The 16,540-nt window shown below is 32.1% G+C and overlaps 1 protein-coding gene across 1 annotated transcript; it reads right to left on the bottom strand.

The window, feature by feature from the left end:
* Positions 1-343: 343 nt before the first annotated feature.
* On the bottom strand, positions 344-1,760 carry LOC114399771 (uncharacterized protein At5g39865-like). The gene has a single exon (XM_028361989.1). The coding sequence runs from the start codon at positions 1,552-1,554 to the stop codon at positions 790-792; it is 765 nt and encodes a 254-aa protein (XP_028217790.1). The 5' UTR covers positions 1,555-1,760; the 3' UTR covers positions 344-789.
* Positions 1,761-16,540: the final 14,780 nt, after the last annotated feature.

Genomic DNA, 16,540 nt, shown 5'->3' with positions numbered 1-16,540 from the left:
GAAGAGATCAATCCACGAGGATAGGATAATACGCTTTTACTCGGTTTCCATTTCATATTTTGTTATTGCTTCATTATTTTGTTTCTTTTCTTCTTTTTATTTTGGTTTCTATATATAGTAGCGAAATCTCTAGTATATTCTAACAGGGTACGTATAACTTCTTGTCCAACTACGTACCTTTTACGAAGTTTGGCTTCAAAAGCCATGGATCCTAGCTAGCTCCACTTAAATTAACACCTCATTTTTTTTTTATGAAATCATCGAACTTAATTTTCCCATTCAATCTTGCAGGACTAATAATAACCGAGTAACATGTTTACTAGTCAGTAGTCACTACACAACATTAGCTTGTAGTTTTTACATCTAATAGTACGAGTTTCATACAATGCCCATTTCTAAGGACTCTACCAGATAGGCAAGGCTGGTTCGTTACATGCCAAGAAAAATTAAGACTAAAAAGAGAAAAAATCAATATAGTACATGAAGAATGATATAGAACTTATGGCCACTTTTGCGTTGTGTTTTCTTTTCATTTTCAGTTGATATCAATAATTATAAAAAAAAACATCACTTTTTTTTTTTTACTTTCTATTTCTTATTTTTCCACAAATTTATAAAAAAAAACAGTGACAGCAAAACTAGATTAATTTTGTTGTCACCTTTTCTTTAACAAATTCTTAATTGAAAACAAGATATAGAATAAAAATAAAAATGATGCTTTTGTAATTAAAAATATATATCAACTGAAAAATGAAAACAAAACGCACCAAAGGTGAGATAAATATCTTTCTAGCAGCAAACGGGGCATTTGACAAGGCCATTCTCGTTGCACAAAGAACATCTAACGAAGCATTCATCGTTGTTTTTGTTGTCGCTATTGTCAGTGAACACTTTGCAACTTCCACAACAGTTGGAACAAATAGTGAATCTCATGTTGGCGCAGCCAGTGCAAGGAGAATCACTAGAGTGAGTTGGTGTTCCTTCTAGAAACTTCCCAAGCCACCCCATCTCATGCAACCCAACCACTTCATCAGCTCCTCCAATGTACCTTCCCTTGATGAAAAGCTTCGGGGGAATCACTTTCCCTCCCAAGATTTTCCACAACTCCTCTCTGAACTCCAAGTGAAGAGACACGTCCCTCTCATGGTACATTATTTTGAAGCTCCTCAACAAGAAACGGATCGTGTTACAGTCCTGAAAGGTTTTCCTTATCCCTCTCAAGCTTGTTGTGTAGAGAATGATTGAGTGGCTATTCCCCCCTTGTGGACGTAACTCTTTGAAGTCACTGAGAGATGGGTATTCATTATTGTTGCACGATGGCATTTTAGTAATCACTAACTTTTCTTCTGCGAGTTCTGTGATCTTTTTGGAACCAACGGTGGCTTCTTCCTCCTCAAAATGATTATCATCCTTAACCGCTAGCTCGGGTAGGTTGTTCCCTTTGTAGTCATCATATGAGGTTGGGAACTTTTTCTGAAGAACTAGGTCTTGTTTCTTCAAGTTGGTTATGGTTGGGACGAGTTTTAGTTTTCTCACAAACCTTCCTCTCACCATTATTCCTTTCGAGTTTTGTAGGTTAGAAAATTGGATGGCATGTGATTGGTGTTGTTGTTTGTCACTCAAAGATTGAAGAAAAGAAGAGGGTGAGAATGAATGAGCTACGGTGGGGTTAACGATGAGTTTTCTCTTTTGGTTTCAAGAGGGTATACAAAGTGGAGATTGAAAAGCTGTGTGTGATGTTGGGTTTGCTTTTGAATTATGATCACTGGGTGGTGTGGGGCCAAGGCTATACCCACTCCCCATCTTTTATCAGGTTAGAGTGGGACAGAGACGCTTTACTTACCAATACCAATTTGGTGCCTCAAATCATGGTGTGGAATATGTAGGTGTTAGAATACAAGTGTAACAAAGTTGTGAGAATCATAAGGAGAAAATTTATAAATTTAAAATTTAAATTTTAGATTAAAATATGTTATTAGGTTCATTTGTATTAGATTTATTTATATGATTGCTCATGATTCATTGATAAAAAATATATCGATATTTCCTCAATCTCTTAATTGCAAAAGGATATTTGATAATTGAAAACTATAGAGTGGCTAATATTCCCTTATATCATTTGCCAATTTGATGGGGCAAACTATACCAGCCTTATGTAATCTCAATTGGGCACATGATTCAGGTGGTTTTGATACCAAATGCTACTTGGGGTGCCCTTGGACCACAGTTATTTGTTTGCTGAATGCGAAGGAGACAAAATGTGCCGGTCATCATGATTCGATACATTCGGCTAAAAGCCGCGTTGTCCTCAGATTGTAACAACCTTTGGGATAAATGTTTAACACAACTATGACTTTGTTGGAAACTAAATGAGAATAAAATTGTATGTTAATTTACTTGTGTTGTGTTGATGGATCAACAATAGTTAGTTAGCTAAACTCTAGCCTTGTAACATAAATCTGTTGTAACCTATTAGTTGTGTGATACCCATTTTCTGTAACTAGAATTGATGTATATAAGTCTCAGCTGATGTAATTCTTGTAGAAAATATTCTTTAGATTCATTGTGATCAAATACAAAACTCTGAGTGCAAGTGAGGAGAGGCTATTGTAAACTTCCCTAGAAGTCTTGCTGCTGTATGCTGTGTAATTGTGATCAAATAATGAAGACAGAGTTGGCTACAGTGTGGATGTAGGGGTCTCAATTGCCCCGAACCACGATAATTTTCTTGCTGTCTTGCTCTTTTCTTTACCACCTTTGTTCTTAGCTTTCTTGCTGTGTGCGCTTGCATATCACCATTTCTGCAGTAATATCATCAAAGCAATGCAACAATTGGTATCAAGAGCCAGGTTCTTGAAGGGATCTTGCGATGGGGACAAGGTTTGATGTGGAGAAGTTCACAGGGGAAAATGATTTCAGCCTGTGGAGGATCAAGATGCAAGCTCTTCTTGTTCATCAAGGGCTTGATGATGCACTACAAGGAGCCTCCAAGCTTCCATCTACACTGTCAAGATTTGCTCAGTAAAGCTCACAGCACAATCATTCTTTCTCTTGGTGATGAGGTTCTTCGAGAGGTAGCTGAGGAGAAATCTGCAGCAGAGATTTGGCTGAAACTTGAGAGCCTGTATATGACCAAATCCCTAACTAACAAGTTGTACTTGAAGAAAAGACTACATCAACTGAAGATGGAAGAAGGTTCTTCTATCAAAGAACATGTTTCTTTGTTCACAAAGGCAGTTTTGATCTGAAAAGTGTAGATGTGAGGATAGACGAGGAAGATCAAGCAGTAATGCTATTATATTCTCTTCCATCATCCTTTGAAAATTTGGTAGACACTATGCTTTTTGGGAGAGATACACTCACCTTGGAGGAGGTTAAAGCTACCCTGAATTCTCGAGAATTAAAGAAAAAGATAACTGAAAATAAAGGTGAAGGTGGAGATCCCGAGGCATTGATGGCGAGAGGAAGATCAGAAAAGAGGGATTCAAAGAGCAAGAACAAGAGGAGGTCCAAATCCAGGAACAAGAAGGCCGGCTACTACTGCAAGAAAGAGGGTCATTTCAGAAAAGAATGCCCTGAAAGGAAGAAGAAGAACAATGGTAAATACAATGATGAATCTGATATAGCAGTGGTGGCTGATGGATATAAAAGTGCTGAAGTGCTCTCCATCTCAACTGAAAAGCACAATGAGGAATGGATTCTAGACTCGGGTTGCTCATTCCATATGACACCCAATCTAGAATGGTTCAGCTCCTATAAGGAGATAGATGGAGGGAAGGTTCTCATGGGAAACAATATGGCATGTAATGTCATTGGCATTGGAACTATTAAATTGAAAATGCAAGATGGATCTGTAAAGTTGCTCCCTGATGTGAGGCATGTTCCTGAGCTTAAAAGGAACTTGCTCTCTTTGGGAATGCTAGATCAATCTGGATGTTCATTCAAAGGAGAAGGTGGAACTTTAAAGGTATTCAAAGGTTCATTACAAATAATGAAGGGTACAAGGCAGAATGGCCTTTACAAACTGCAAGGTAACACTATCTTGAACTCAGCTGGCCTAGTTTCTATCTCTGAACCAAATGCTTCCAAACTTTGGCATTATAGATTAGGTCATGTGAGTGAGAAAGGGCTAGAAGAACTACATAAACAAGGATTGATCGGTAATGGGAATTATCAAAAGCTAAGTTTTTGTGAACATTGTGTATATGGAAAACAAAAGAGAGTTAGTTTCCATAATGCAACTCACGCAACTCAGGGTATCCTAGATTATGTACACTCTGATGTTTGGGGGCCAGCTAGGGTACCTTCATTAGGAGGAGCAAAATATTTCATAACTTTCATTGATGATTGGTCTAGGAAAGTCTGGACTTATTTGTTGAAACATAAAAATCAAGCTTTTAAGTGTTTCAAACAATGGAAAATGCTTGTGGAGAATCAAACTGGTAGGCATGTGAAGCTGCTCAGAACTGATAATGGCCTTGAATACTTAAGTGAGGAATTCAATGAATTTTGCAAAAACAATGGAATAAGAAGGCACAAAACTGTTAGATTGACCCCTCAGCAAAATGGCCTTGCTGAAAGGATGAACAGGACCATTTTGGAGAGGGTGAGATGTATGTTGTCCAATGCAAAATTGGCAAAGAGTTTTTGGGGAGAGGCTGTGAATACAACATGTTATCTAATAAACAGATGTCCTTCAAGTGCAATTGAATTCAAAACACCAGAGGAAAGATGGACAGGAAAAGCTCCAAGCTATGAAAACTTAAGAATTTTTGGATGCATTGTATATGTTCATTCTAATGAAGGCAAACTTGAACCTAGAGCTAAGAAGGGAATCTTCTTAGGTTATCCGGAAGGAGTGAAGGGATATAAAGTGTGGTTATTGGATCCTGCAGGTCCCAAATCTATTATCAGCAGGGATGTCTTATTTAGAGAAGAAGACATGATAGTAGATTATCAACAGAAGTCTGATTTAGTTCAAAAGGGTGTTCAAGCTGAGCAAAATAGACACCCTGATCAAGGAATTAGGTTGGAGGTGGAGAAGCTTGCACAAACATCAAGTCCAGTAGAGGATAGAAATGAAACATCTCGTGATGAACCTATGATTTCATCAATTCCTGAACCTGTTGATACTTCATATAACCTGGTCAGAGACAGACAAAAAAGGCAGATTAAAGCTCCTGTAAGATTGGGTTATGCTGATCTCATAGCTTATGCTTTGAGTATAGAAATTGATGATCAAGGCTCAGAACCAATTTCTTACAAAGATGCAATTTCCAGAACCGACAATGATTAGTGGAGATCAGCAATGCAAGATGAGTTTGACTCTTTAATGAAGAATGATACTTGGAAACTTGTTGAAAAGCCAGCAAAGCAGAAAGTTGTAGGGTGTAAATGGATTTTCAAAAGGAAACCAGAAGAAACAGGAATGGATAGCTACAGATACAAAGCAAGGCTTGTGGCTAGGGGTTTCACACAAAGAGAAGGAATTGACTATAATGAGATTTTTTCTCCAGTTGTGAAGCATACAAGCATCAAAATCATCTTGGCACTAGTTGCAGTTCACAACCTTGAATTGGAGCAAATGAATGTAAAAACAACTTTTTTACATGGGAATCTAGAAGAAACAATCTATATGAGTCAACCTGAAGGATATGAGGTAAAAGGGAAAGAGGAGATGGTATGTTTGCTGAAGAAATCTTTGTATGGACTGAAACAGTCCCCAAGGCAGTGGTACAAAAGATTTGACTCTTTTGTAGTGTCAAATGGTTTTAGCAGATGGTATGTTTGCTGAAGAAATCTCTGTATGGACTGAAACAGTCCCCAAGGCAGTGGTACAAAAGATTTGACTCTTTTGTAGTGTCAAATGGTTTCAGCAGAAGTTCCTATGACAGTTGTGTCTACTTCAAAAGGTTGAAGCCTGATTGTTTTATCTACTTATTGCTCTATGTAGATGACATGTTGATTGCAAGTGCAGATATGGAAGCCATCAAAGAATTGAAGAATCTGTTGCAATCCGAGTTTGAAATGAAGGATTTAGGGGCTGCAAGGAGAATACTGGGAATGGATATTATCAGGAAAAGAAATGAAGGTCTGTTATATCTATCTCAGTCAAGCTATGTGCAGAAACTATTGAGAAGGTTCAATATGCTTGATTCAAAACCTGTATCAACACCTATTGCTGGACATTTTAAATTGTCAATCACTCATTCTCCACAAACAGAAGATGAAATCAAAGATATGAGTAGAATCCCCTACTCGAATGCTACAGGTTCACTTATGTACGCTATGGTCTGTACAAGACCAGATTTAGCATACTCCGCTAGCATTGTAAGTAGATTCATGGCAAATCCTGGAAAACAACACTGGAGTGCCGTAAAGTGGATCTTAAGATATCTAAAGGGTTCAAAGTCTGTTGGTCTGGTCTATGGAAGAAATTCAGAAGGAATCAATGGTCTGTCAGGCTATGTTGATGCTGATTATGCAGGTGACATTGACAAAAGAAGGTCCTTAACAGGATACTTATTCACTTTGTATGGAAGTGTCATAAGTTGGAAGGCTAATTTGCAATCAGTTGTGGCTCTATCTACCACTGAGGCAGAGTATATAGCTCTCACTGAAGCTATAAAGGAAGCCATATGGCTTAAAGGTCTTGTTCATGAGCTCGAAGGAAAGACTGGTCCTGTTGAAGTATGGTGTGATAGTCAAAGCGCAATTGATCTCTCTAAAAACCAAGTTTTTCATGAGAGGACAAAGCATATTGACATTAGGATGCATTACATCCGAGACATCATAGCACAAGGTGAAGTTGAAGTGAGAAAAGTGGCTGGAGCAAACAATCCTGGAGACATGTTGACAAAAGTAGTTCCATGCTCAAAGTTTACTCATTGTTTAAACTTAGTGAACATTGGAACTTGTGACACTTGAAGTCTCTGTAAGAGACTGGAGGAAAGAGAGCTTGCTGGTCCTAATATTGAAGATCCAAGGTGGAGATTGTTGTGTTGATGGATCAACAATAGTTAGTTAGCTAAGCTCTAGCCTTGTAACAGAAATCTGTTGTAACCTATTAGTTGTGTGATACCCATTTTCTGTAACTAGAATTGGTGTATATAAGTCTCAGCTGATGTAATTCTTGTAGAAAATATTCTTTAGATTCATTGTGATCAAATACAAAACTCTGAGTGCAAGTGAGGAGAGGCTATTGTAAACTTCCCTAGAAGTCTTGCTGCTATATGCTGTGTAATTGTGATCAAATAATGAAGACAAAGTTGGCTACAGTGTGGATGTAGGGGTCTCAATTGCCCTGAACCACGATAATTTTCTTGCTGTCTTGCTCTTTTCTTTACCACCTCTGTTCTTAGCTTTCTTGCTGTGTGCGCTTGCATATCACCATTTCTGCAGTAATATCATCAAAGCAATACAACAACTTGCAATGGTGAAATACCACTAAGCTGGAGTTACTTAACTCAATTTTGGTAAATCCTATAATGTCATGCAAATAAGATTTAAGAACTTCACAAGTTTTCTTAAATCCTTAAGAACTTCACATAAAATGGATCCTATTATATTACAATTCTTAAGAACTGGTGCTTATATAAAAACTGCTACACCAATTGCTCAAATGGTGAAATATGTAAGAATATTCTTAAATATCTAAGAATCCTCACAGATAATCTTGAGATTTATAGTCACTCCATTTCTTTGTTTTTTTAGAAACTTGTTGCTAATGACACGGAAAAAGATACAAGTAATGGAAAAAGATTAATCATTGAGTAAATTCTCATTTGTTGATAAAAATTTAGCAACATTGTAAACAAGAAACTAATTAGACTACTAACTAGTCCTTTTTGAGAGACTAATGTGATTTTTTTTAAGGATTGATATGATTAATATCTGTAGTTCCTTAAGAGTCATGATTGAGGTTTTGCCTTAGAATTAATATCGATTATGAAATTTCTAGTAGACAAATTTAAGATTTGTTCTTGATTTTAGTAAGATTAAGTTTACAATTTCTTGGCAGTTTCGTTGGTTTTCATCCTTCCCAACTTTAACTATCATTTACACTTTTTATTACTCCAAAGTCAATATATTCATTTAATCTCCCTTTCAAACAAAGTTTACATGACTGAACCTTTTTCTGCAGAGACCACATATTTTTAGTCTTTTCCCATCCGCAATCAACTGCTGTTATCACGCACATAAAGTAACACACTAAATACCTAAAGATTAATTGTTGCAAGCATAAATTAAGTAAAAAACTAGACATCGCAACCGATGATATGTCTATTTCCAAAAAGGTGCATCAATAATTTATCCACCAAACATGTTGAAAGTTGAAACACATTTGTGGCTAAGCATATAATGCACCCTTAAGTCCTTGTATGATTTATAGATATGGGTATAAGATTCCCTGGGGGTACTTATCATATGCTATACAGGTTTTAATTAAAAAGATGAAATGAAGCATATGCATCCCTCGTGTCACATATCAATACGGACACAACTTATTATTCAAAATGTATGCTATAGATAAGGAATCTATACCATTGCAAAACAGCTACACCTTGAGCGTGATTAGCACATACAAATAATTAAAGAAGTACCAAGTTTGTATAGTTTAATCTATGATTTGTGTAGTGTAGCTCAGAATACTGATCAAGTTGTAAAATAGAAGGAACTAAGTATTAAAAAGATACTTTGCAGTGTGTACAAAAAAAAAAAAAATTATGAGCCTGATCAAGACCTAAAATTGAGTTTACTCGGCTATCAGCAACAATGGAAATAAACCCAGTATCAAAACCAAATCCAATGCAAGTCAAGTCTCATTTGTTGCCATCGAACATCTTCATCTTCAAAGAGTACGAACCCTGCAAACGTGGCACACGGTGAGAAACATGACAACACAAATAAAAATTAACACTAATTATACAGTATACTAGTGTAGATACTAGATACAGTGGCTTGTTAATTATTGTGATTTGAGTTATGCAACATGGTTTATAAGAGAGAGTTGAGAGAAAATAAGATTATTTGATTGGGTGAGTAAAATAAATACATTAAACCAGCCTTTTTTTATGTTTTTTTTTTTTTTTATAATTCCGTTCGAGATACAATTAAGTACTAAATGCGAACATATCTTTTAGAAAAAATTTAAATCCTAAATGTCACAGAAGACTAACTCCTTCCCTTAGACTCAACCCTTGTTGATACCTCAAGTCTACATCGAGCCATTTATAGGTATTAACCAATTGTAGTAACTAATTAGTTAATTAGTAACTAATTTCTAACAGCACCCACAAGAAGGTGTTCACAATAATACCAATTTGAGATGAACTAAGTGCATATGAGTTCAAAGGAAAATGCTAAAAGTTACAAATTCATTTTCGTAAAAACCACACGAACAGTGTATTTTGTCAAATTCCAGTTTTATTAATTTTATTTTTCAATTAATATCTGTTTTAAAATAAAGATCCCCCCGTCTGATATTACTATTCGTGCAGTGGCAGTTCATACGAAATAGCAACACTCCAATGAAAAATGTCATAAGTACATTAGCTGAACGGTATATATTTACCAAAACTGTCAAAAGTCAGTAGACAAAAACTTAACCATCAAGTAAAAGTCACAACACAGCTTAATCACTTAAAAGAAGTAAACATGTTTAACTAACTAGAAGGAAGAAGCAAAACAATGATAAATGCTTAACCACCAACAAAAGTAACCAAAGCTTAATCATCAAGATAAAAACTAAAATATGAAGCTTAACTACTCAAGAAGCATAATTAATAAGATAAGCTTTATCAGTTAATGTTGATTAATGTTCATTCTATGAATAGAAGAACTGTACTACTGTTCCATTATAAGCCTTACCGGTTACTTCAGATGCTTTCTTCAATTGACTCTGATTTAATGCTCTTGCAATCATTCTGGAATTTTTAGGCATTTTAAATAAATAGATTATAGGATTTTTTTTCGTGTACAAATAATAAGTAATTTTGAAGTTCTATGAATCTGATATAAGCTTCGCAAAGGTTGTAGCTTACATCTCCTTGGATAAGGTGTCACGTTCAAGTATTGTGTATAAAACAAATCACTGTCTGAGTTTTTTTTTTTTTAACAAGAAATCACTGATAGAGCTAATTTTACCATATTGTAAATGAAAAACTTGGATTGAATTTCCTCATGTTAAAGTGTGTTCTAGAAAGAAAAAAAAAGTTTACATATAAAATAACCTCAGGACAATTAATACAAAGATGTTAGGATTTGGGATTCGTGCTCAAAGTAGAGTGGGTTTTAGCCTTTTACTGAAAGTCTGAAACCAACTACTATGTTTATCTATGTCTAGTTGTGTATAGCAAGCGAAAGAAGCATCTCTTATTCGGGCTATCTTTTTTTCTTTTATTTTCATTTTTAGGGGTGACTAATTCAATGCTTGCAGCCATTTATTGTTCAGCAACATGAAACTTAGGCCAAGCATATGTCGTAGTCCAGCAATGCTTCTTGTTGCTTCTTGGTGAGTGTTAAGTAATTGAAGTTTTCATTAAACATACATAAAGCAGAGTACAGCCATACCTGATAGAAAAAAATCTTAAGGATTTACGAATAACAGTGTCTATATATATAAGGAGAAGATGTATCAAGTGAGAATATATATTTTTACGTAAAAATGAAAAAAATGAATATTAATTATTATATCTTAGTATAACTAATTAAAATTAAATATATAAGTAATATGAGTTGTTTTAAAAGTTATGTGACTCTTTTAAATGATCACCGAACTTTATATATATATGGTTAATTATTTATATATATGCTTATGTAATTAAAATTTATTCTTTTTATTCTTACGTACATAAGAATATTATTTTCAAAAGATATATGTATATATTTATATTTATAAAAAATATGTATGTATTTATGTATGTATATACACACAGTTGACTAGTTCTTAACATAGCTCAGAATTGTGACTTCATCTAGACTTACGTCAACTATAGAGTGCTGTGGTTCAAGAACATTTGGAGTGGGTCTTCTATTCCTCGTGGGTGGAGCAAATGACTCATGTGTTCTGGTGCAGAAGTAGGAAGTTAGAGTGAGGGTTATGATGAGCAAGAGAATTCCAATGGAAATTTCTATGTCATAACTATAGCCACTGATAGTGGCAAATCCAAGAACTTAAGTCAGTAGATATAAATTATAAAAAATAAAATGAGTGGATTCAATTATATAAATATAAATAAAATAAAATATAAAAATATAAGATTTTATTTACAAATTCAGTGAATTTTAAAAAATGAAAGGGTGCGAATGCACACCCTCATACCAATATAAGTCCGCCACTGGTCACTGATGTTGCTTGAGCCAAGGAATCCAGGGGAATTAATTGATGTGTTGCTACTCATCTAATGTATTGAATAATGAATAGTAATAGCTTTTTCTGGAGTTTAGGAGATCATAGAAATGGTTATGTTATGTCATAGTAAAGGTTAAGGGTTTGGAAGATTATATCAAAGTCAAGTACTGTAACATGAAATAAAAATAGAGATTATAAGGTATGGGGCTAACCAATAATAAATGACATATGTAATAATGACTTATATTTCATAATTAATCAAGTAATTTAAAATTTAAATTATAATTAACATTAAATATAAAATAAATTTTGTTAAGAGGATAATATCTATTTTATATATTATCATCCTTAATAAAGATTAATCATATCTTCTTATTCTTATGTACTAATAAAATGATAAAAAAAAAAGTGATACTGTGGTTGTGGTAGGCTTGCATCTAAATAAAGGAAAATTGCATTTGGCATTGTTGGGACAAATATATGGAGACAACGTAATAAGGCATTGCATGTGGAATTCCTATCACTTTTCTCGACCTAGTTTATGGTTACCCTCTTCATATGTTTTTGTGCAGGTCAATGATTCTTGTAATAAGCCATGTTAATATATATGCGTGCTGATTTCATGATTTGAGTTGACGTCTCTCTTTCAACTAACGTTACTAAATTTTATCTCTTCCGATCCAATCATGTGTTGATGATATGCGGGCTCCACATGATGCTATTCATTTTTAATCTCACTGAAACTAAGATCAAATGTACAAACAAAAATATTAGCAGTTATACTCTTGTCTCGGTTCATATAAAGTTTTTCCAACAAAAAAATATTAGCATAAACATTACTGACAGTGCGATGCATTATATTAACAAATAACAAACAGATCTGTTATATGAAATTCAAATATATATAATCAATGTTTCATATTATTTGTATATGAGTCGGCCTAAATTTTAGTTTACTCATGTCAATAATGTGTACCAAAATATTTGGACACCAAATTTATTGAATTTTATTTAAATAAAGTTAACGAAGTTATTAAAGAATTGTTAAGAAAAAGTCAAAGTTGGTTGCTAAAGTCATCACTCTTGACAAGGTTTATTAGCATTTAGCAAAGGAAAAGAAAACCAAATTTATTCTAACACTATTAGAAAATAAGATTTTTACATCGATTATTTAAGACTTTTAACATCGTTTATTAACCGATGTTGAAAGTACCAATATGAAAAATAATATCGTTAATATTGGTTTAAAAAATCGATATTAACTAATAAATACAATATCGATTATTTAAATAGTTGCGCTTTGAATATATAACAAAAAAAAAGTTGCGCTTGAATATATAACAAAGACTTATCATACAGAAGGAGAAAAAAAAGTTGTAAAACATAAATTAAAGACACAAAGAGGATTGAGCAACTAGAATAACAGAGATAGTAAAAGAAAATAAAAAATAGAAAGAAAAAGAAGAGAATAGGGAAAGAGAGGAAAGAAGAATCAAAGACCTAGCGAGGGCGAGAAAGCGGTTGGGAAAGAAGAATCAAAGACCTGTAGGAGAAGCTTGTGCTGGTGAGAGGTTAGGGTTCTTCGTCTAACTGAAATTAAAATTGAAATTGTGAGAATAAATAGGAAGAGAAAGAGGAAAAAGATCGGACGGTGAGAATGAAATGGGAAAGATGAGATCCAAGGGTGAGGATAATTATATTAACATCTTACGACTATTATTTGTTTATCTTCTTTTTTTAATAACTTTAGTTAATTACGTTTTCTAATTTACTACTTATTTTTCACAGACTTAATATGTCTATACATTTTGATGAGAATCAAGTATTTTAGCTTTTTTCTCAAAAAAAAAGTATTTTATCTTGGCTTTAAAATAACTTTTCCACATGATAATTTCTAAATATAGATTTTTTACTAACGCGCTGAAGCTGAAGAAGTCTTTATTTCACTTAACTTTATTCCAATATGGTGTGGATTTAGTTCTTTTCTTTTTAAGATAGTCTTGTACTCAAAATGTTGAATTCCAAATATAATAAAGAATGTGTCTAAAATTCTGAGTCTAAATGAAGCAGGTGCACAAATGCAGATGAACATTGTAATTTTAGCTCAACTTAGAACTATATATGAAGCACTTTTGCATTATATTTCCAATATTTTCTTTTGGGTTAAGTTTACTATTTTTTAGTCGCTAAAATTTTTAAATTTTTTGTATTTTGTCCCTGAATTTTTTTTATTGATATTTAGTCATTTAGTTTTTATTTCGTTCTAACTTTTAGTCTCTTAATTTTTTTTTCCGCCTTTACTTTTAGTTCCTTAAAATATTAAAAATAAGGATAAAAAAATTAAAGAACTGCAAGTAAGAAATTAAAAACTATAAAAAGACTTAACAATTTAGAAACTAAAAATAAAAATTTTAAAAAATGTAAGGACTCAAAAAATAATTTATCTTTTAATTTTTTTGGATTGATTATGAAACTTAAAACACATTTCAATGCGATTGTTGTCTTCATGGCCATACACGGCTTTGTACATTAACATTATATTATGTCTTCATTTTTTAGTTCATGTAATCACTTAAGACATACACCATGACAACACTCCCATCTCCTTCACTCCCATAAAAGACCAAATTATTACTGGGTTTTCAAAGATTAAAAAAATGCATTTATAATAAAAACAAATCGCGGAAGGTAGCTGTACGTAATTTGTTCTATAATTTATTTATGTTTATAATTCTTCCACTTTACGAGTCACAGAATAATGTTGCAATGAATATATAACAAAAAATAGAAAAATACCATAAAAACAAAAAGGGCAAAAGTCAAAACAATAAATTATATATGCATATTAAAATTAAAATCAAAACATATTTACATCAATAAAAAATATTATATTTGTTATTTTTAAATGCTTACCTTTTGAATTTGTTATTATTTATTAATTATTATATATTTTTAATTAAAATATAATTAATAATTCAATATATGAATTTTTAAAAGTATATCAATAATTAAAGAAAAAGAGTTTATATTAACATCGGTTATTTGAAAAACGATGTCGTTAAACACTTACAACATCGATTTTCAAAATAACTGATGTTAAAAGTGAATTTAGTGTGATTTTAACATCAGTTATTTAAAAACTGATGTCGTTAATCACTTACAACATCGATTTTTAAATAACCGATGTTAAAATCACACTAAATTCAGTTTTAATATCGGTTATTTGAAAATCAATGTTGTAAGTGTTTAACGACATCGATTTTCAAATATTCGATGTTAATAGGACGATGTTAAAACTCATTTTTTTAGTAGTGTAATAGTCTCACGTGCGATTGGGAACTAATGTAATACAACATTGGAACATTTGCTTTGTGAACCACTACCTACGGGAAGTAATGTAAACATGTCATACAAGCATACATTAACCAATTAACTTCACTAGTTACAGCAAATCAGTACTAATACTAAAAAACATGTGCTTCCATCAACCCAGGTACAAGGGTAAAGCGAAAAATAATGAACAACACACCTACCTTCGACAATAGGGTAGCCAAGGGCATAACGGGGCACACACGAACGTCGACGCCAAACAGGCAATCACGACACAGCTGGCAACCACAGTGGGGCAGCCTACGGCACAGTGGTACTGCGACAACGTTGATGCGTCATAGGGGATGTCAAAACTTCGAGGTCCTTTAAGGTTTTCAGCTTCGCGGCGTCGTGCATAATGCATGTGAAACCTAATCAAAAAAGCTTTTTTATTTTTTAAAAAATGAACAAAGGCGGTTTTTTATTCACACCCGTCATAGAAATAAGTCATCAAATTACCAAAATGCCATCGTATAATGCCTACAAAGGTGGTTTTTTATTCTCTTAATTTTAATACCACAACATATATTTAGGCACAAAAAGATCAATAGAAATGGAAGCAAAAACATAAGTAAAAGCAACATCATTCACCAACAAGTTCAATTTCTTTAAAGAAAAAAAATGCAAGATTTATAAATTAAAAAAGTTAATTTCATTGTTATATTTATTATATATAAAATAATGTGACTAATGTTATAATTGCTAACAATTTTTTTATATAATTAAATATAAAATAATACACACACAATCTGTTTTATATATAATTAAATATAAAATAATTAATGATTATTTATTTTAAATAACTATTAAGGATATAAAATAATCGGTAAATTTTTGTTAATTTTTCATATGTGTCATACAAATACCAATAAGTCATTGATTTGAGTGGTATTTGATTCATTTCTCTTAAGCAATGTTTCGAATTGAAGTCTTGTGGATAAAAAATATGATTGAGAGAGAAAATCTTACCAAAGGTGACTAGGTGCTAGGTCTTTCGATGAAAATCAGTTATCGACAAAATCAATGAATATTTCGTATCAATGCTATGTAACAAAAGAAATGTGTAAATTTATTTTTATTAATTAATTAACATGTTTTTTTTCAATATATATACATTCATATGAAAAAACCTCATATATTTAGTAAGTATAAAATAAATTTTTTAAATTTAATAAATATGTTGTATTTAATAAATATAATAATCAACATTATCATATAAAAGTTACTTTAATTGATAGCATTAAATATCCATGCTCAAGTCTAACTCTATTTTGCTTGTCAATAAGTCCTAATAATTTTTTAAAATAATGATTGAATTGAGGATAGAAAATATTTTTAAATTATTATATTTATATTTCAATTTTCATATATTAAATGATTATTAATTAATTACTTTTTATTTAGCAAGACTAAAATCGTTTAATTATAATACGTAAGAAACTAAGAGTGTAATATATTTTTTAATCTTGCTAATTATTATATTTATTAAATACAATATATTTAAGGAATTTAATGTATGTTATTTATGTTTATTAAATATATAACTTTTCATGTGAATATACATGTATATTAAAATCTATTATTAAATAAAAAGTAATAATTAATAATCATTTAATATATAAAATTAAATACGATATATATAAGAAATTTAATACATGTAATTTATGTTTATTAAATATATAAATTTTTATGTGAATATATATATACACACATATTAAAATATATTATTAAATTAAAAGTAATTAATAATTATTTAATATTAAAAAATTGAATTTATTAAATACAATATATTTAAGAAATTTAATAAATATAATTTAT

This window comes from Glycine soja, chromosome 19, assembly GCF_004193775.1.
Source record: "Glycine soja cultivar W05 chromosome 19, ASM419377v2, whole genome shotgun sequence".
NCBI classification, from domain to species: Eukaryota; Viridiplantae; Streptophyta; class Magnoliopsida; order Fabales; family Fabaceae; genus Glycine; species Glycine soja.
This window is presented reverse-complemented; position numbering and strand designations above follow the sequence as displayed.

Excerpts from the sequence above, each read along its gene's own strand:
- LOC114399771 (XM_028361989.1), bottom strand. The coding sequence starts at position 1,554 with ATGGTGAGAGGAAGGTTTGTGAGAAAACTAAAACTCGTCCCAACCATA.